This window comes from Syngnathus typhle, linkage group LG2, assembly GCF_033458585.1.
Source record: "Syngnathus typhle isolate RoL2023-S1 ecotype Sweden linkage group LG2, RoL_Styp_1.0, whole genome shotgun sequence".
NCBI lineage: Eukaryota > Metazoa > Chordata > Actinopteri > Syngnathiformes > Syngnathidae > Syngnathus > Syngnathus typhle.
Genome location: NC_083739.1, coordinates 17,232,804 through 17,245,343, shown reverse-complemented (window position 1 = coordinate 17,245,343; position 12,540 = coordinate 17,232,804). Strand labels below are relative to the sequence as shown.

Below are 12,540 nucleotides of genomic sequence, written 5' to 3'. Positions count from 1 at the left end.
TACAAAGCACACAGGTTTGTTTGGAGAGTGGATTCTGGCTTTCTCCGGCCACAAATTCTGTCTCCGACTCTGACATCAGTAGACAGAGCAGGGTGTGCACGCACGTACTAAACATTTGCCAAGTGACGTGTCAGAAATCAATACTTTGATCATCTTGATTGAAATCATTTGAGAGTACGATGGCAATCGAAAACAGGCCAAAACAAAATGACCATTGCCAGGACCGAACAAATCGAAATATGTCAAACATGCTGTTGGTGGTGTAGGTTGCAGTAATGTCTATCAGCAGATTTTTGACAGATCACTGCCCCACTTGGCACCAATACAAGTGAACTGGAACGTCCCAAAAAAAAACGAAGTAGAAATACATTCCTTGCCTGAGGGATGCGTTTGAAATGACGCTAGTGGAGGCTTGCTTTGAGATACAAGTGTGGATCAAAGAATTAGGTACCTCTTAAGTTGAAGCACCAATGCGGTATCGCCATAAACTCAAAACAACAGAAATACTGCCCGTTTTATGTACGGGAACTCAGGAATGGCAATGAAAGTTGCATTTTATAGGTTACAGTGCGACTAAAAGGGGACATATGACAATCATCAACACAAGTTTCACATCATTTGCTCCAAGAACACAATACAGCCAAGCACTTTGTGTACTGGACATTATGACAATGAGCTGAATATTGAAAATGCAAGACCGCTTGCTCTTGGAGTCATGCAAAGCAAACACTGTAACTCGATTCTCCCTTCTGGACGCAGTTGTTGAGCTCATTACTTCTTAATCGGCATACTGAGATACAAAAGGATGCAGACGATGGTCCTTGTTCACTCTCTCCTATCGCCATCTCTGATGACCTTTGCTTTTTTTCGGATAACTGTGGGGGGCTACTGGACGCTCTTCCGATTGGAAAAGACAATTGAGGTCTCATCTTCAGTCGATGGTTATGCAAAACCACCACAGTTCTAGTTTGCTTAGATGTTTCCGTTATTCTAAGGTTGAACACTATAGGGAAAATTTAAGATAAAGTCAGCATTGCTTTCATTCTCTCGACGTTATAAGCCCGTAGGTGTGTGTGGATGTGGCACTTGTTTATTTCTTTTCTTGGACCTCACACTGAGTGACATTGAATCAACAGAACCAGAAGTAGAGTGAATGCCCACATTCCACATTCAAGACACAGGCAACAATTCAGTCTATAATTATCATAAAGTACCGATCTGATTCAAATTATATTAACTTTCAATTTTGAAACTATACAATCCGTTTAAATTAGCTTTTCATAAAACTGAAATTATAGCTTGAGAGTTGTGCTAAAAAATACACTATTGCTTAATGACAAAAATGCACAACATTTTGGATATTTGGAGAATTAACCTGCGAAATTATCTGACGATAATTGTTATTTTTGATGGAGATGACAATTCATTTAAAATATTGGCAAATATGGTTCTTGGCTTGGCTCCTATTTTTGCGTTTTCCGTATTTGACTGCTTGCAGACTACGAACGCCAGTGAAAAAAGTAGCGACATCCATCAGTGTGTTAACAATAGCTGCTCAGATGGGACACAAATTCATCTTGTGAACTGCCAGCAAGGACTCAAGAGAGACGTTACACATGACGGCCTCCTGCCAGAAGGGCGGCAGGCTGTAAAGGTAAACTGCTGGTGATGCAATCCCATCGGAGCTAAATAACAAGCCTACTATAAGGCTGCCAAGGTACAAGTGGGCTACATTTGAAACATTTAAGTCCCCGAATAACTCAAAACGGGAATTGTTCATGCAATAAAATATCAACCAAAGTAAAAAAAACTTTGCAAAATGGGACTATGAAAGTGAACGTTGCAATGACTTTAAATCGCCATTTTTAAAGAACTGGTACTGAAACCAAAGGTAACGAGAGAATAATTCAACATTTTAACAGTAAAGGGGAAGCTGTGCAAACTGCGATCGCATTTTCATGCTTACCACTTCATCGTTTATGTGGTACTTGCACACTTTGTATGACATGCAGTAACTTTTTTTTTTTGCTAGAATTCTAACTCTGCACCATTTCCTCTGAACTAGAAACGGTTGAGCAAAAGTATTCTCAAACTTAAAACAAGAACTACTGCGGTCATAAGATGATGATGTAGAGATATCACGAAAAAAAGCAAGCACTGGTTGATGAGAAGCATCGCGTGTATTTACAGAAGTATGTCGCTCGTTTTGAGCGTACCCCTTGTCATTAGATGCACTTTCATCATAGCTTCATGTTGTTGTATGTTGTATGTCTCATGAACAGGCGTTGTGAAACTGCCCACTGCTGTGTCACCGTCCACTTTATTGCGGCAAATACAACATGAGGTACACGCACACAACAGAAGCACAACGTGAAATTCTGTCTCTATAAAAACAATAGTGCGCCTTGCATTCCATCCTATTGTTTCTAATGCAGCAAATGAAAGTACAAAAGCGATGCAAAAGAACTGAAGGAAAACAAAGTGCAGCACAAGTGCATAGGCACACCTCTGCAAGTGTGTTTCCGTGCGTCCCACAAACAGGAAGAAGGGGAAGGAGAACAAAACAAGGGCTTTTTCAGACCCATACAAATAACCATTCTACTCAAGCAGATAGACAAGTGGCACAAGGAGTCGGGGCAGAAAAATAAACAGTCTGCACCAAGGAGGCAGTGCTTCTTGCAGCAGATGTTGTTTCAGGGCAGGAAGTGTGGCCTTTGTGAAAAAAGGAAGGACGTGTTTAACTACTAATGCCACTGAATCTCAAGTCAAGTGCGAACGTTTATGTGGCGCTCCATTTGTGACAATCAGCCTGACAAAAGTAATCCATCCAGCAGTTTTTTCAGGCTTTCACACTCTTTCACAATTTAAGACAAAAATAAGGAATTGGGATCCTCTCTGGGCTTTACATACAGCACAACATTTAACATTTTCTTCCTAGACCAATGCGCAATCCCAAAGTCCAAACACAGACACTACTGTAGGGATCTCATTATGGAATATGTTTTGAACCAAATGGATCTATTAATCCATCAATTAATCAAATAATCGTAGCATTCTGGTTTGCTCTGGTTTTCAAAAAGAGACATAAACACCTTCTCCATTCGTCATACTAGCGAAAATGTTCCGCAACGAAAACAAATTAGAGATCAACTACTATCCTGCAACCGACTCCTTTCAACCTTAGAGGTCATTCATCTGACCTAACATCTTGATATGAGCCAGTATCCATCATCATCGCCACCTGACACACATTGCAAACACTCTTTATTGCAGCCAACTGTGCTTGGTGTCATGTCCAATCCATCCAGCATGGATGGATTGACCTTCAGTCAAAGGGCCAGATACGTGTTGGAGGGTCCCCTAACTGCTGCTGTTAATCGGGAGCAACAAAGAGCTAGACAGGAAGGTGTGAAGAGCCAGATGGCCCATATGCTGGTGTGGCCTTGTGTTCGCTCCAGTGGGTGGTGAGTAAAGAAGCCTGCTGCCCTCACGTCTGCCATGTCAGGACAGTAAACGACCGATATTTAAAATGATAACAATACTCGTTCATTTGTTTGAAGTTAAACATTTTGTTATTGTTGTGTCCAAATGTACCATCAATCAATCAACCTATTCTTGTTACCCTAAAGTACAACATTTGATCAAGATTAAGAGTGAGATATCATTGAGCAAAGCATTCAGCTGCTTTCCAGGTGCTCCCCATCGTGCCAGTATGTCCCAAATGATGGAGATAAATACAGGGGTCAGAATTTGAATTCGGGCCTTTTACAAAAGTTCAAAAGGGATTGAAGAGAAGATGATCTGTTTTCTTCTTTTAAAACATCTTGTCCAAATTTTCTTTAGCAAAATAATGCATAACGTATGCAAAGAAAGTATGGACAGCCTGCTAGGCAATCAACCAATCAGGGCTTTGCAAAAACTGAAAATTTGAATTAATGTAGTGGTCAAGCACTTTGCTATCTGAATCCCTTTTAAATGCTATTCGTTGTCACGCCTACAGGGAGAAGGGCGCAAGCCAACCACATATTAAGGATTTTTAACTGCAAGTTGTCTAGTCACCAGGCTAAAAAAAAAAAAAGAAGCCCATCCCATCCACCAGAAAACAGCAAGCTGTAAAAGAATGCATCCATTAATGGGGTAGCCAGCCACAAAGAGGAGGGGCACAGGGCAGTTTGGGAGAGGCCTTGGGGCCATTTTGAGGTCGACATGGCATGAAATTGAATAAATAAATGTAGAAATTCCCTCTTGAGAGGGCAAAGTGCTGCAGAGTTTGAGAATGGCCCGTGGCGCTAGCACAATGAAGGACTCTAGCGAACCTCAGTAGACTTCTTTCTCCCTGAGGCCTTAATTCACAGCTCGCCTCTCACACGCCCAGAAAACTCCTACAACGCTCCGACCAATCCCTCGCTGTTTTCCAAGAGAAAGCTGTTTTGGCACATCCAGTTGCTAAAAAACAAAGAAGTCTTCTTTGAATGCTGTCCAGTTACTACCCTCGGCCCTTATTCACTTTCATTTTGAAGCACTTTAAACTTCAGGGTTCTTTCAGTAGCTCACAAGGGAAAGAAATAGCAACGGAGCGAAGCTTTCCTGTGCACATTCATGAACGGATTATTGGCATGATGATAGATATGTAACCACGTCTTGACTTGAAGTGGCAACCGATGTTCATCCCAGGGACTCTATTGGACTTTATTACCGATTGTTCATCCAGTTAATGTTCACTTAAGTAATTGGGTGCGTCATTTGTTAAAGTCATGACACTCGGGTTCCTCCTTTCCCCAGGGATTCTTACTAGAAGTGGATGACATGTAATGATAACATATCACGGACTAGATTGAGGAGGCCATCTGGACATTGGTGTGTGTGTGTGTGTGTGTGTGTGTGTGTGTGTGTGTGTGTGTGTGTGTGTGTGTGTGTGTGTGTGTGTGTGTGTGTGTGTGTGTGTGTGTGTGTGTGTGTGATGTAGTGCAAGTCACCAGATTTTCACCTGCAATGGACCTATGGGGGAGTACAAATAACGGATTGTATTTGGTTTTCGAGGTTAAAATATAATCTGTTGCATAAAGCACGTCCTCCGTGTTTGTGGCAGACCAGGCCTTTTTAGTGATGGGGGTTCTAATGCCATAGAAACAACTCAATAGGTAAATGGGTATCTCAAGCCAAAGATGATCCATTAGCATCATTATCACAAACTAAAAAGAATGGTATGAGAAAGAGCACAGTGGTGGATTGTAACGAAAAAAATATTTTTTTTCCAACCCAGAATCCACAAACTCACCTATATTCAGTCTCATCTTCACATGTGGGAGCAGCCACTCCCTGACTACTGTTTGTTCTAATTTCTCAATGGATTCTGGAGAAAAATACATGTAGCTCATTTGGAATGTCACTAAGCCACCCACGGTGAAAACAGACAATCTTTCTGGTCAGCACCCAAGAACCGAATCATCACTAAAATCTCTGATGACTAAAGCCCTTAATGCTCTAATATTGGCTGATAAAAATGTCATCATACTGAGGAAATGCAAAAGGCTCTTCAGCATCCACACTCCAAGAAACTGTCAAGAACCATTATGGCACGGAGTGGAGTCATCATTTATCGAAGCACACAAGGTTAAACAATAGAAAGAAGTATATTTTCTCAATCGGACAATCTGACAGTAACACTCAAAAGCAGAATATATCGGAAAAGCAGAATATATCGGTAACTCAAACATCTGCAACTATAGACTAGAAATATGAATTTGTAACTATCTTTTTGCATCAAACTTAAGAAACCATCAAGTGATGAGATGTCAGAGTGCAATATACGTGACATGTAAAGTCAAAGTTGCCAGATGTTGGATTTACGCCACCATGAAGCTTCTAATGCAGCAAAACATGACTCGATTATTCAATGGAAGGGCCAATAGGATAATTGGTTCTAAAATGATTCAATGGTGACAGCTCCCCCTTACCGTCACAGTAGCAATTTTTTTTCTTTGAATTGATTTTTTTTTTTTTACCAGTCACGTGGCCAGAAAGACGTGGTGGTTTCCTTTGCACGTCACGTGATCTAATGGCTTGCACAGACCACAAGCAGGCTGTGACTTTTAGTCTGACCTTCCCTGATTAAACAAAGAATTCAACCGTTTGGTAATCTTAGACGGGTTTTAAAAGTTTCAGAAATCTGTTCAACATTTATCGTTTGGGCAAAAGACCTTTGACCCGACGGAGAAGGCACACATCTGGTTGTACTTGAGAAATGTGAGAGACATTTTAAGGCTGCTACCTAAGTTGGTGAAGCCCCTGCAAGCCTCAGTGCAAACATTATCCAGCATGAATAAATGTACCGTACACTGCACTTAAAAAAAATACATACGACACTATGATAAGATGTGACAGGTACTGTTAACGGATTGGTTGAAGAACTCCTGACCTTTTAATATGCATAAAATACATTCCATGTGACACCCCCCACTCCAAATATTACCACACAGTAGCAGCAGCTCTTGATAGGAGGAGGTGCGCTGAGCTCAGGGTGGGGCGTTTGACATCATGCCTCTGGGTATTACAGTGGTTTAGACTTGCTAACTTTTAATTCCTTAAATTCCTACCGCGGTCTTGTGCCTGGAAGAACGTGGCTTACTAACACGTTACCACACGTGACAAAAAAAAAAGTCAACTGCCATTCACCTTCATTTTTCACTATGGTGACACTGCTGTGAAAAATATGCCAGAGAGCAAAGCGCCAATCTTCAAGTACCTGCCCTAAGGTACACCAAGCGACAAGTTGAGTGAACTGTACGGGGTCCTGAAACAAAGTGGTCGACTGTGCTACAATTCAAATGATCAATCAACCAACCGCATGTTTCACAAAAAAAAAAATCTGTTTGCAAAGTGAGATCAAACCGAAATGAGCCCCTCACCAAAATGTTTGTTTCAAGATATTTTGCTACCACCAAAGTGCTGTTATATTAACAACACTATTTATTCATCATAAATTACATTCAACGACTCTAAGAAAAAAAATGTTTGCTTGCTTCTTTCCGCTTAACCGCAAGCAAAAACAATCGAAACAAATTGTTTAACTCTCTTCGCTCTGCTTCACCAGAGCTTCATCAGCTACTAAAACAATTGATGGCTCGATTAAAATGGGAGTGACGCGCTGCATGTGGAGACTAAATGGCCTGTTTAAAGCCGGGTTATAATAATAAAGTCTCGCAAAAACCTCAGCAGGCCTCCACCGTAACTCCTCTAGCTGCTGTTTAAAAAAAAAAAAACCTTCCAAAACACGACGTGTGCCCTGCTATGACTTCAGTTCGACTGAGGTTACATTGAACTGAAACCACTGGCGTTGGAGGCCAAAAAGAGAGTTCAGCTATTTATACCACCCTCCTTTAAAGAAACTTGATGCTTGTGTGTGCCACTGAGAGAGAAGGGATGAAACGACCGAGAGCAGAGAAAACAAAAAGAAGTTGACACATGCTGAAGATTGCACCGGAAGTCGAGACGGCTTGCCGCATGACGGCTTCTCTGCAGCCGCAATGTTGTTGTGTATGAGCATGCGTGAGTGTGTTTCATCCTCTTTGCTTGCAACTACAACAAAACACTGCAGAGAAACACGCTCACAACCCAGAACAACATCATCTTTTTACAATCTCATGTGCACAGCCCAAAGGAAGGACGGGATTTTCAGATCCTTCCAATAATCCCAAAGTAGTAAAGATGAACCCTCAAAGGAGGCCACAACCGTTGTCTATCGTGAACAGGCGTTAGAGATAAGGCGAGAAACTCCGTCACCCCTGGGGGGAGAGAGGGGGGGGGGGCTCAGTGTACGCCATGAAAACTCACTTGCAATGGTTTAAGCATCAACAATAGGCGCTTATTCTTTGGCTCCTGAGAGCAGGCGTCAAAGAAGAGACACTGGCATGACCATCACCACTTTCCCAACATTGCTCACTATTGACGGTCCCGAAAAAGAAAACAAAACATGCATGCCAGGCCAGGCCAGTAATTGGCAAAACACTACTCTAGCACCGTGTTCCACTGGCTTAGGTGTACTCGCCACATGCCAAGACTGAACATTTCTGCATGTCTTCTGTTTCCAACATTTACATGGTCAGTTTATGAGCGGTGGGCCCTGCACTGGGGTCCCCCAACTGGCATAGTGAGGGCTCACTTTGAGCAAGGCACCAAACTCCCATAACTAATTGATTTGCAGGGAGCAACTAATGTGGAATGACTGTCAAATTGTGAAATGGGACCATAAAAGAGTCAGTCTTCGTCCTACGGTAATTTTGTCTTGGCTGGAAACAAGTCACAAAGGAAGCCGGATGTCCCAAAAACGACCCTGCAGCCTTTTACGGCAGCAAACGGCATTGTTATGCTTCTATAGGGAAATCCCCTCACCAAGAGTGAAATAGAGGAACACAAGCCATGGATGGCCTACATTTTAGTACTGTACAAGATTCAACACAAAGCAGCTCCATAAAAAAATCCCCACTAATCTACAGCAGTAGGGAGTGATCAGATGCTAACAAGGGAATTTATTGCCTAAAAAAAAAGCTGCCACGGCAATTGATTCTGGCTTATTTACAAAGCGGCTTTCACTCGAGTAGAAAATTCAGATGTGCAATGATAACACCTGAAAAAACAAACACAAAACCAATCCTGTAATCCTTCTTTTCACACTCCCAACCCCCACAAAATGAGCTCGTCAGCGCCACCTACTCATGGGGTTTTTTTTGTGTTACTTTGACTGTGAGGCTTTTTTGTATAACTATAGATCTGGCGGAAGTTCCGCTACGAGTAGAAAGGGAGGTTAAAAATAAATCAGTGTTAATTAGTGCAAGAGGTGACGTTCAATATTTGCAAGGCTTGCTTGAAAAGCTCCAATGAGAATGTGAGAAAGCAGAAATCTCCAGCAGCTCACTCATCAATGGCATCGAGCAGACCTCAAACCAAAAAGAATTTCCTTGACCTGTCTTCATGCAACTAATCAGAATAATGCTGCCAAGGGTTTTCATTTAATAACCATTCATTTGTCTCATTACTTGAAATGTATTTAGCCTCTTGACTCTAAAGGCACCCCAACACAAATACCTTTTTTGCCTCGTAACAGCGTATTTGACATGCCAACTGTAGTTCTTTGTGTTGTGATGGCTATTGATTAGACAGAACAAGGTTTGTAAAGGGACAGACGGGGAGAAAAGGGAGAACCTTGAATTACTCTATCTTTACTGAAACCATATGTCCCGAGATCCCACGGCCGGAGCCCCCCCACTCCTCTCTCCCCTTATCAACACCCCTGTGAGCTAAGTGGTTACAAAGCCTCTGCTCCCACTGAGGTAAGAAGGCAGGCTCAGCTGGGGTCTGGATGGAGAGCAAGTGAAAGATTAGCAGAAGAGGAGGGCTTCGGGTGGAAGACTTTTTTTCTGGAGGGGGGGGGGGAGTAAAGTGCGACATTTTCTCCTTGGCCGAGCCAATCGTCTGGGCTTCAACACTATGATGTACAGAGAACTGAATCTGATGTGAATGTGTTTCATATTAAGTTATGATGGGCGCCAAACTCATCCATACCACATTTTGGCACTCTGACATTGGCTGGTTCTTAAAAGTTTGAGCTCGAGACACTGCCGTGTGCTGTCTGGTTTACGAAGATTGTGATTTCCTTTCATGAGACTGACTACAAGAATGGTTCTGTTGGAGCGGGTCAGTTTTTCATTTTAAAAATTTTCCTAAAAAAAACACGACAATCACGATGCATTGACCGCAACAGTTGGAACATATGAGAACACTATAAGAGCAATGATTGACACATGATTGATGGTCACTGTTTCCAAAATAAAAGCAGATCTTTGCAAATGTCTTATTTTGACTAATCACAAAAGTTAACCATTTTCACCAAAGAGTAGAAAAATCGGAAAATCGTCACTTTTGAGAGTCTGACATCAGAAGATTTAGATGATTTAAACAAATGTCTCGATTTTAAAAATGTCTAAAAATGACTAATTATCGCAATTAACTATTTTTCATTTAATCGGTTCATTTCGACACCTCTATATTGTATTAACCTGAAAGAATATTGACTCATTGTTTATGAATCCAGATTGAGCCATCAAAAAATGAGGGCCAGACAAGATGAACAGAATCTGCTCGAATTGAACACAGTCCACTTTAATGGGGAGATGCCAGCTTTCACATGTCCACTGACATCTCTGATAAATCTTTGAGGCTGCGCCATTATCACTGCTCCCGGAAGGGGGTTTGCTAAGGGGAGGGGGACAGAGCAAGACCCGCTGCTGCTGCCCAAACCATCTTGCAACACAAGATAAGCACTGACCGCCCGTTACGTGGCAGCGCCATAGAGATGAGTTTTTTTTTTTTTTATATAAATATTGTTAGTGTATAATTGGGATGAATGCACATCGCAGTGGTGCAGCGTTCGCCTGGCGTTTCATCTGAACAGCATAGCACGCTATAACAGGGTGGGATGAAAAGACCTGTTTAAAAGTGGGGAAGTGCAGACGAGCATGTGACCGAAATGAAGAGAAAGAGGAAACTGCGTGTGACAAACACTTGCCAATGTTGAAATTGAACAACAACCACTGGCATGTGCGTAAAACAATAGCGTGCCTGGTGACAGGCTGCATTTAAAACGGCGCTGACGGTGACAAACAGGGAGATAAAGTACAAAAGTACAAAAAGATGCACAATTTGACAAGCTGCTGATTCGGAAGTTAGCCAATGTTGCACGTTCTGATGGAAGCCAACAGTGACGTCTGTGAGGAACAATTTGCAAGACTAAGTGCATATTCATTGTGAAAAGTGATACAATGGGGGGGGGGGGGGTAGTGCTGGAATGGGTTCCTTATCTTGGTCTGGAAGGGGAAAAGGTGGGTGTCTTGGTGCTGATTGCTCATGAATAGCAATTTACTTGCAACACCGCTGATTGTTTTGAACCTGAGCAATCAAACACAATAGGGAGGTGCTGATGTCTGTGAGATAAACTCATGTGTGACTTCTCAGTAACACGAAGCTGTCAAATGAGCCTATGCAAAGGTCACGTTGTATGCACATGTAAAAGTCAGTGCACAGATTAAATAGAAAAAGAAAAAGAAAAAAAAGAGTTGGTAAAAGTAGCAGAAACTGTCGCCGTGGATGTCCAGGCCAAACCCCGTTGAGATTCCTCGTTTTTTAAGAGAGTAAACCACTTGATGCACCGCAGATCAAGCGACGCTTAATATAAAATGCATCATTAAATTGTGTTACTGGTACCGCCGAATTAATTAAGTTGGTTAACTTTTTTAGGACATGCACGTACATGACACTTTGCGTGACAGTTTTACGCAAGTGAAGTCGCATACAAATCAAAGGATTCGTGGTTGGAGTTTGGCGTGGAGATCGAGCGAAACGTCAATAGTAAATAGGAACACAAAAGAGGGTGAGAGGTAAAGTCAAATTACCGATTGAAGGAAGAGTAAAGTCCGGACATAATCCCGTTCCGTGTTCAACGTTTCGTTGAGGACACACAGCCTGAGTCGCTGCTGACGGTCCGATTCCTTGACGGTGTGGACCGCGTTCTCCAGATGCCCGTCTTCCTCTTCCATGGTGGGGGAGTCTATCCCTCAAAAAGGTGCCTCGCAACAAGAGGTTGGAAATAAAAATAAAATTAAAAAGTAGTCTTCTCACGTCGAGTATCCGCACTTGGCCGGCCAGTGGCCCCTCAGTCCATCTTGAAAGATCCACCACAAGGTCCCCCGGGCGGAGATGCTCGCAGCACCGCGCACCACGCGTGAACTTCGACCAGCACAAGAGGAGAAGACCGCTTGTATGAACCACAAGCAGCTCAGAGCTGAAGAGCGGGCACCCGAGGGGGGCGAAGAGGAGGGGCCGCTTCACTCACGGGCGGTGGTAGTGGGGGGCTCCACTCTCTTCTTATGTTGACACCCTCAAGTCACACGCAGGGGCCCACGGCAATGAAAAAAAACATCGGGGACATGATTTAGACGCGTGCGTGTGTGAACGCTACTAACACAGATGCACGCAACTAAAAACGAAATCAAATGAATTAAAAAAAAAAAAAAATAGACGAGAAGTGGCTTACGCTGGAAGATGCCTGTGATACATAAATATAAAAAAAAAGATTAACATGTTTCATGTCCGAAAAGAACAATCGTCCCAATTTAAAACAAGTGCAAATAATGATCACCCCGATGGATTTTATGGATGTTTAAAATCGTACTTTCCATAAGCAGTCACTGAAGAATCTCCTAATGTAGAACACACTTAATGTCTAATGTATACAGAGATGTCCACATTCATTTTGGTCACGATTGCCGTTTCTGCTATTAAGAGACATTCCCGCTATCGGAATTTCGGTTTCTTTGTGTGTCTTGACAAATGAAGGGATTGACAATAAAGCTGACTTTGACTTTGAACTGTGCAAAGAAAAAGAAAAAAAAAAAGGACAAATTGCGTTTTTCTCCAAATGCATTACAATGGGCGTGCAGAAAACTCAATAGTGACCACTTCAACACCACGCTGGAAAAGCAATTT

At 42.4% G+C, this 12,540-nt stretch overlaps 1 protein-coding gene across 1 annotated transcript in view; it reads right to left on the bottom strand.

Moving 5' to 3' along the window:
* The window catches only part of prex1 (phosphatidylinositol-3,4,5-trisphosphate-dependent Rac exchange factor 1), a 59,382-nt gene extending 47,400 nt beyond the window's left edge, over positions 1-11,982 (bottom strand). Inside the window, exon 1 of the mRNA XM_061267931.1 lies at positions 11,448-11,982. Coding sequence (XP_061123915.1) covers positions 11,448-11,591 — 144 coding nt within the window. The 5' untranslated portion in view covers positions 11,592-11,982. The remainder of the gene's footprint in view (positions 1-11,447) is intronic.
* Positions 11,983-12,540: the final 558 nt, after the last annotated feature.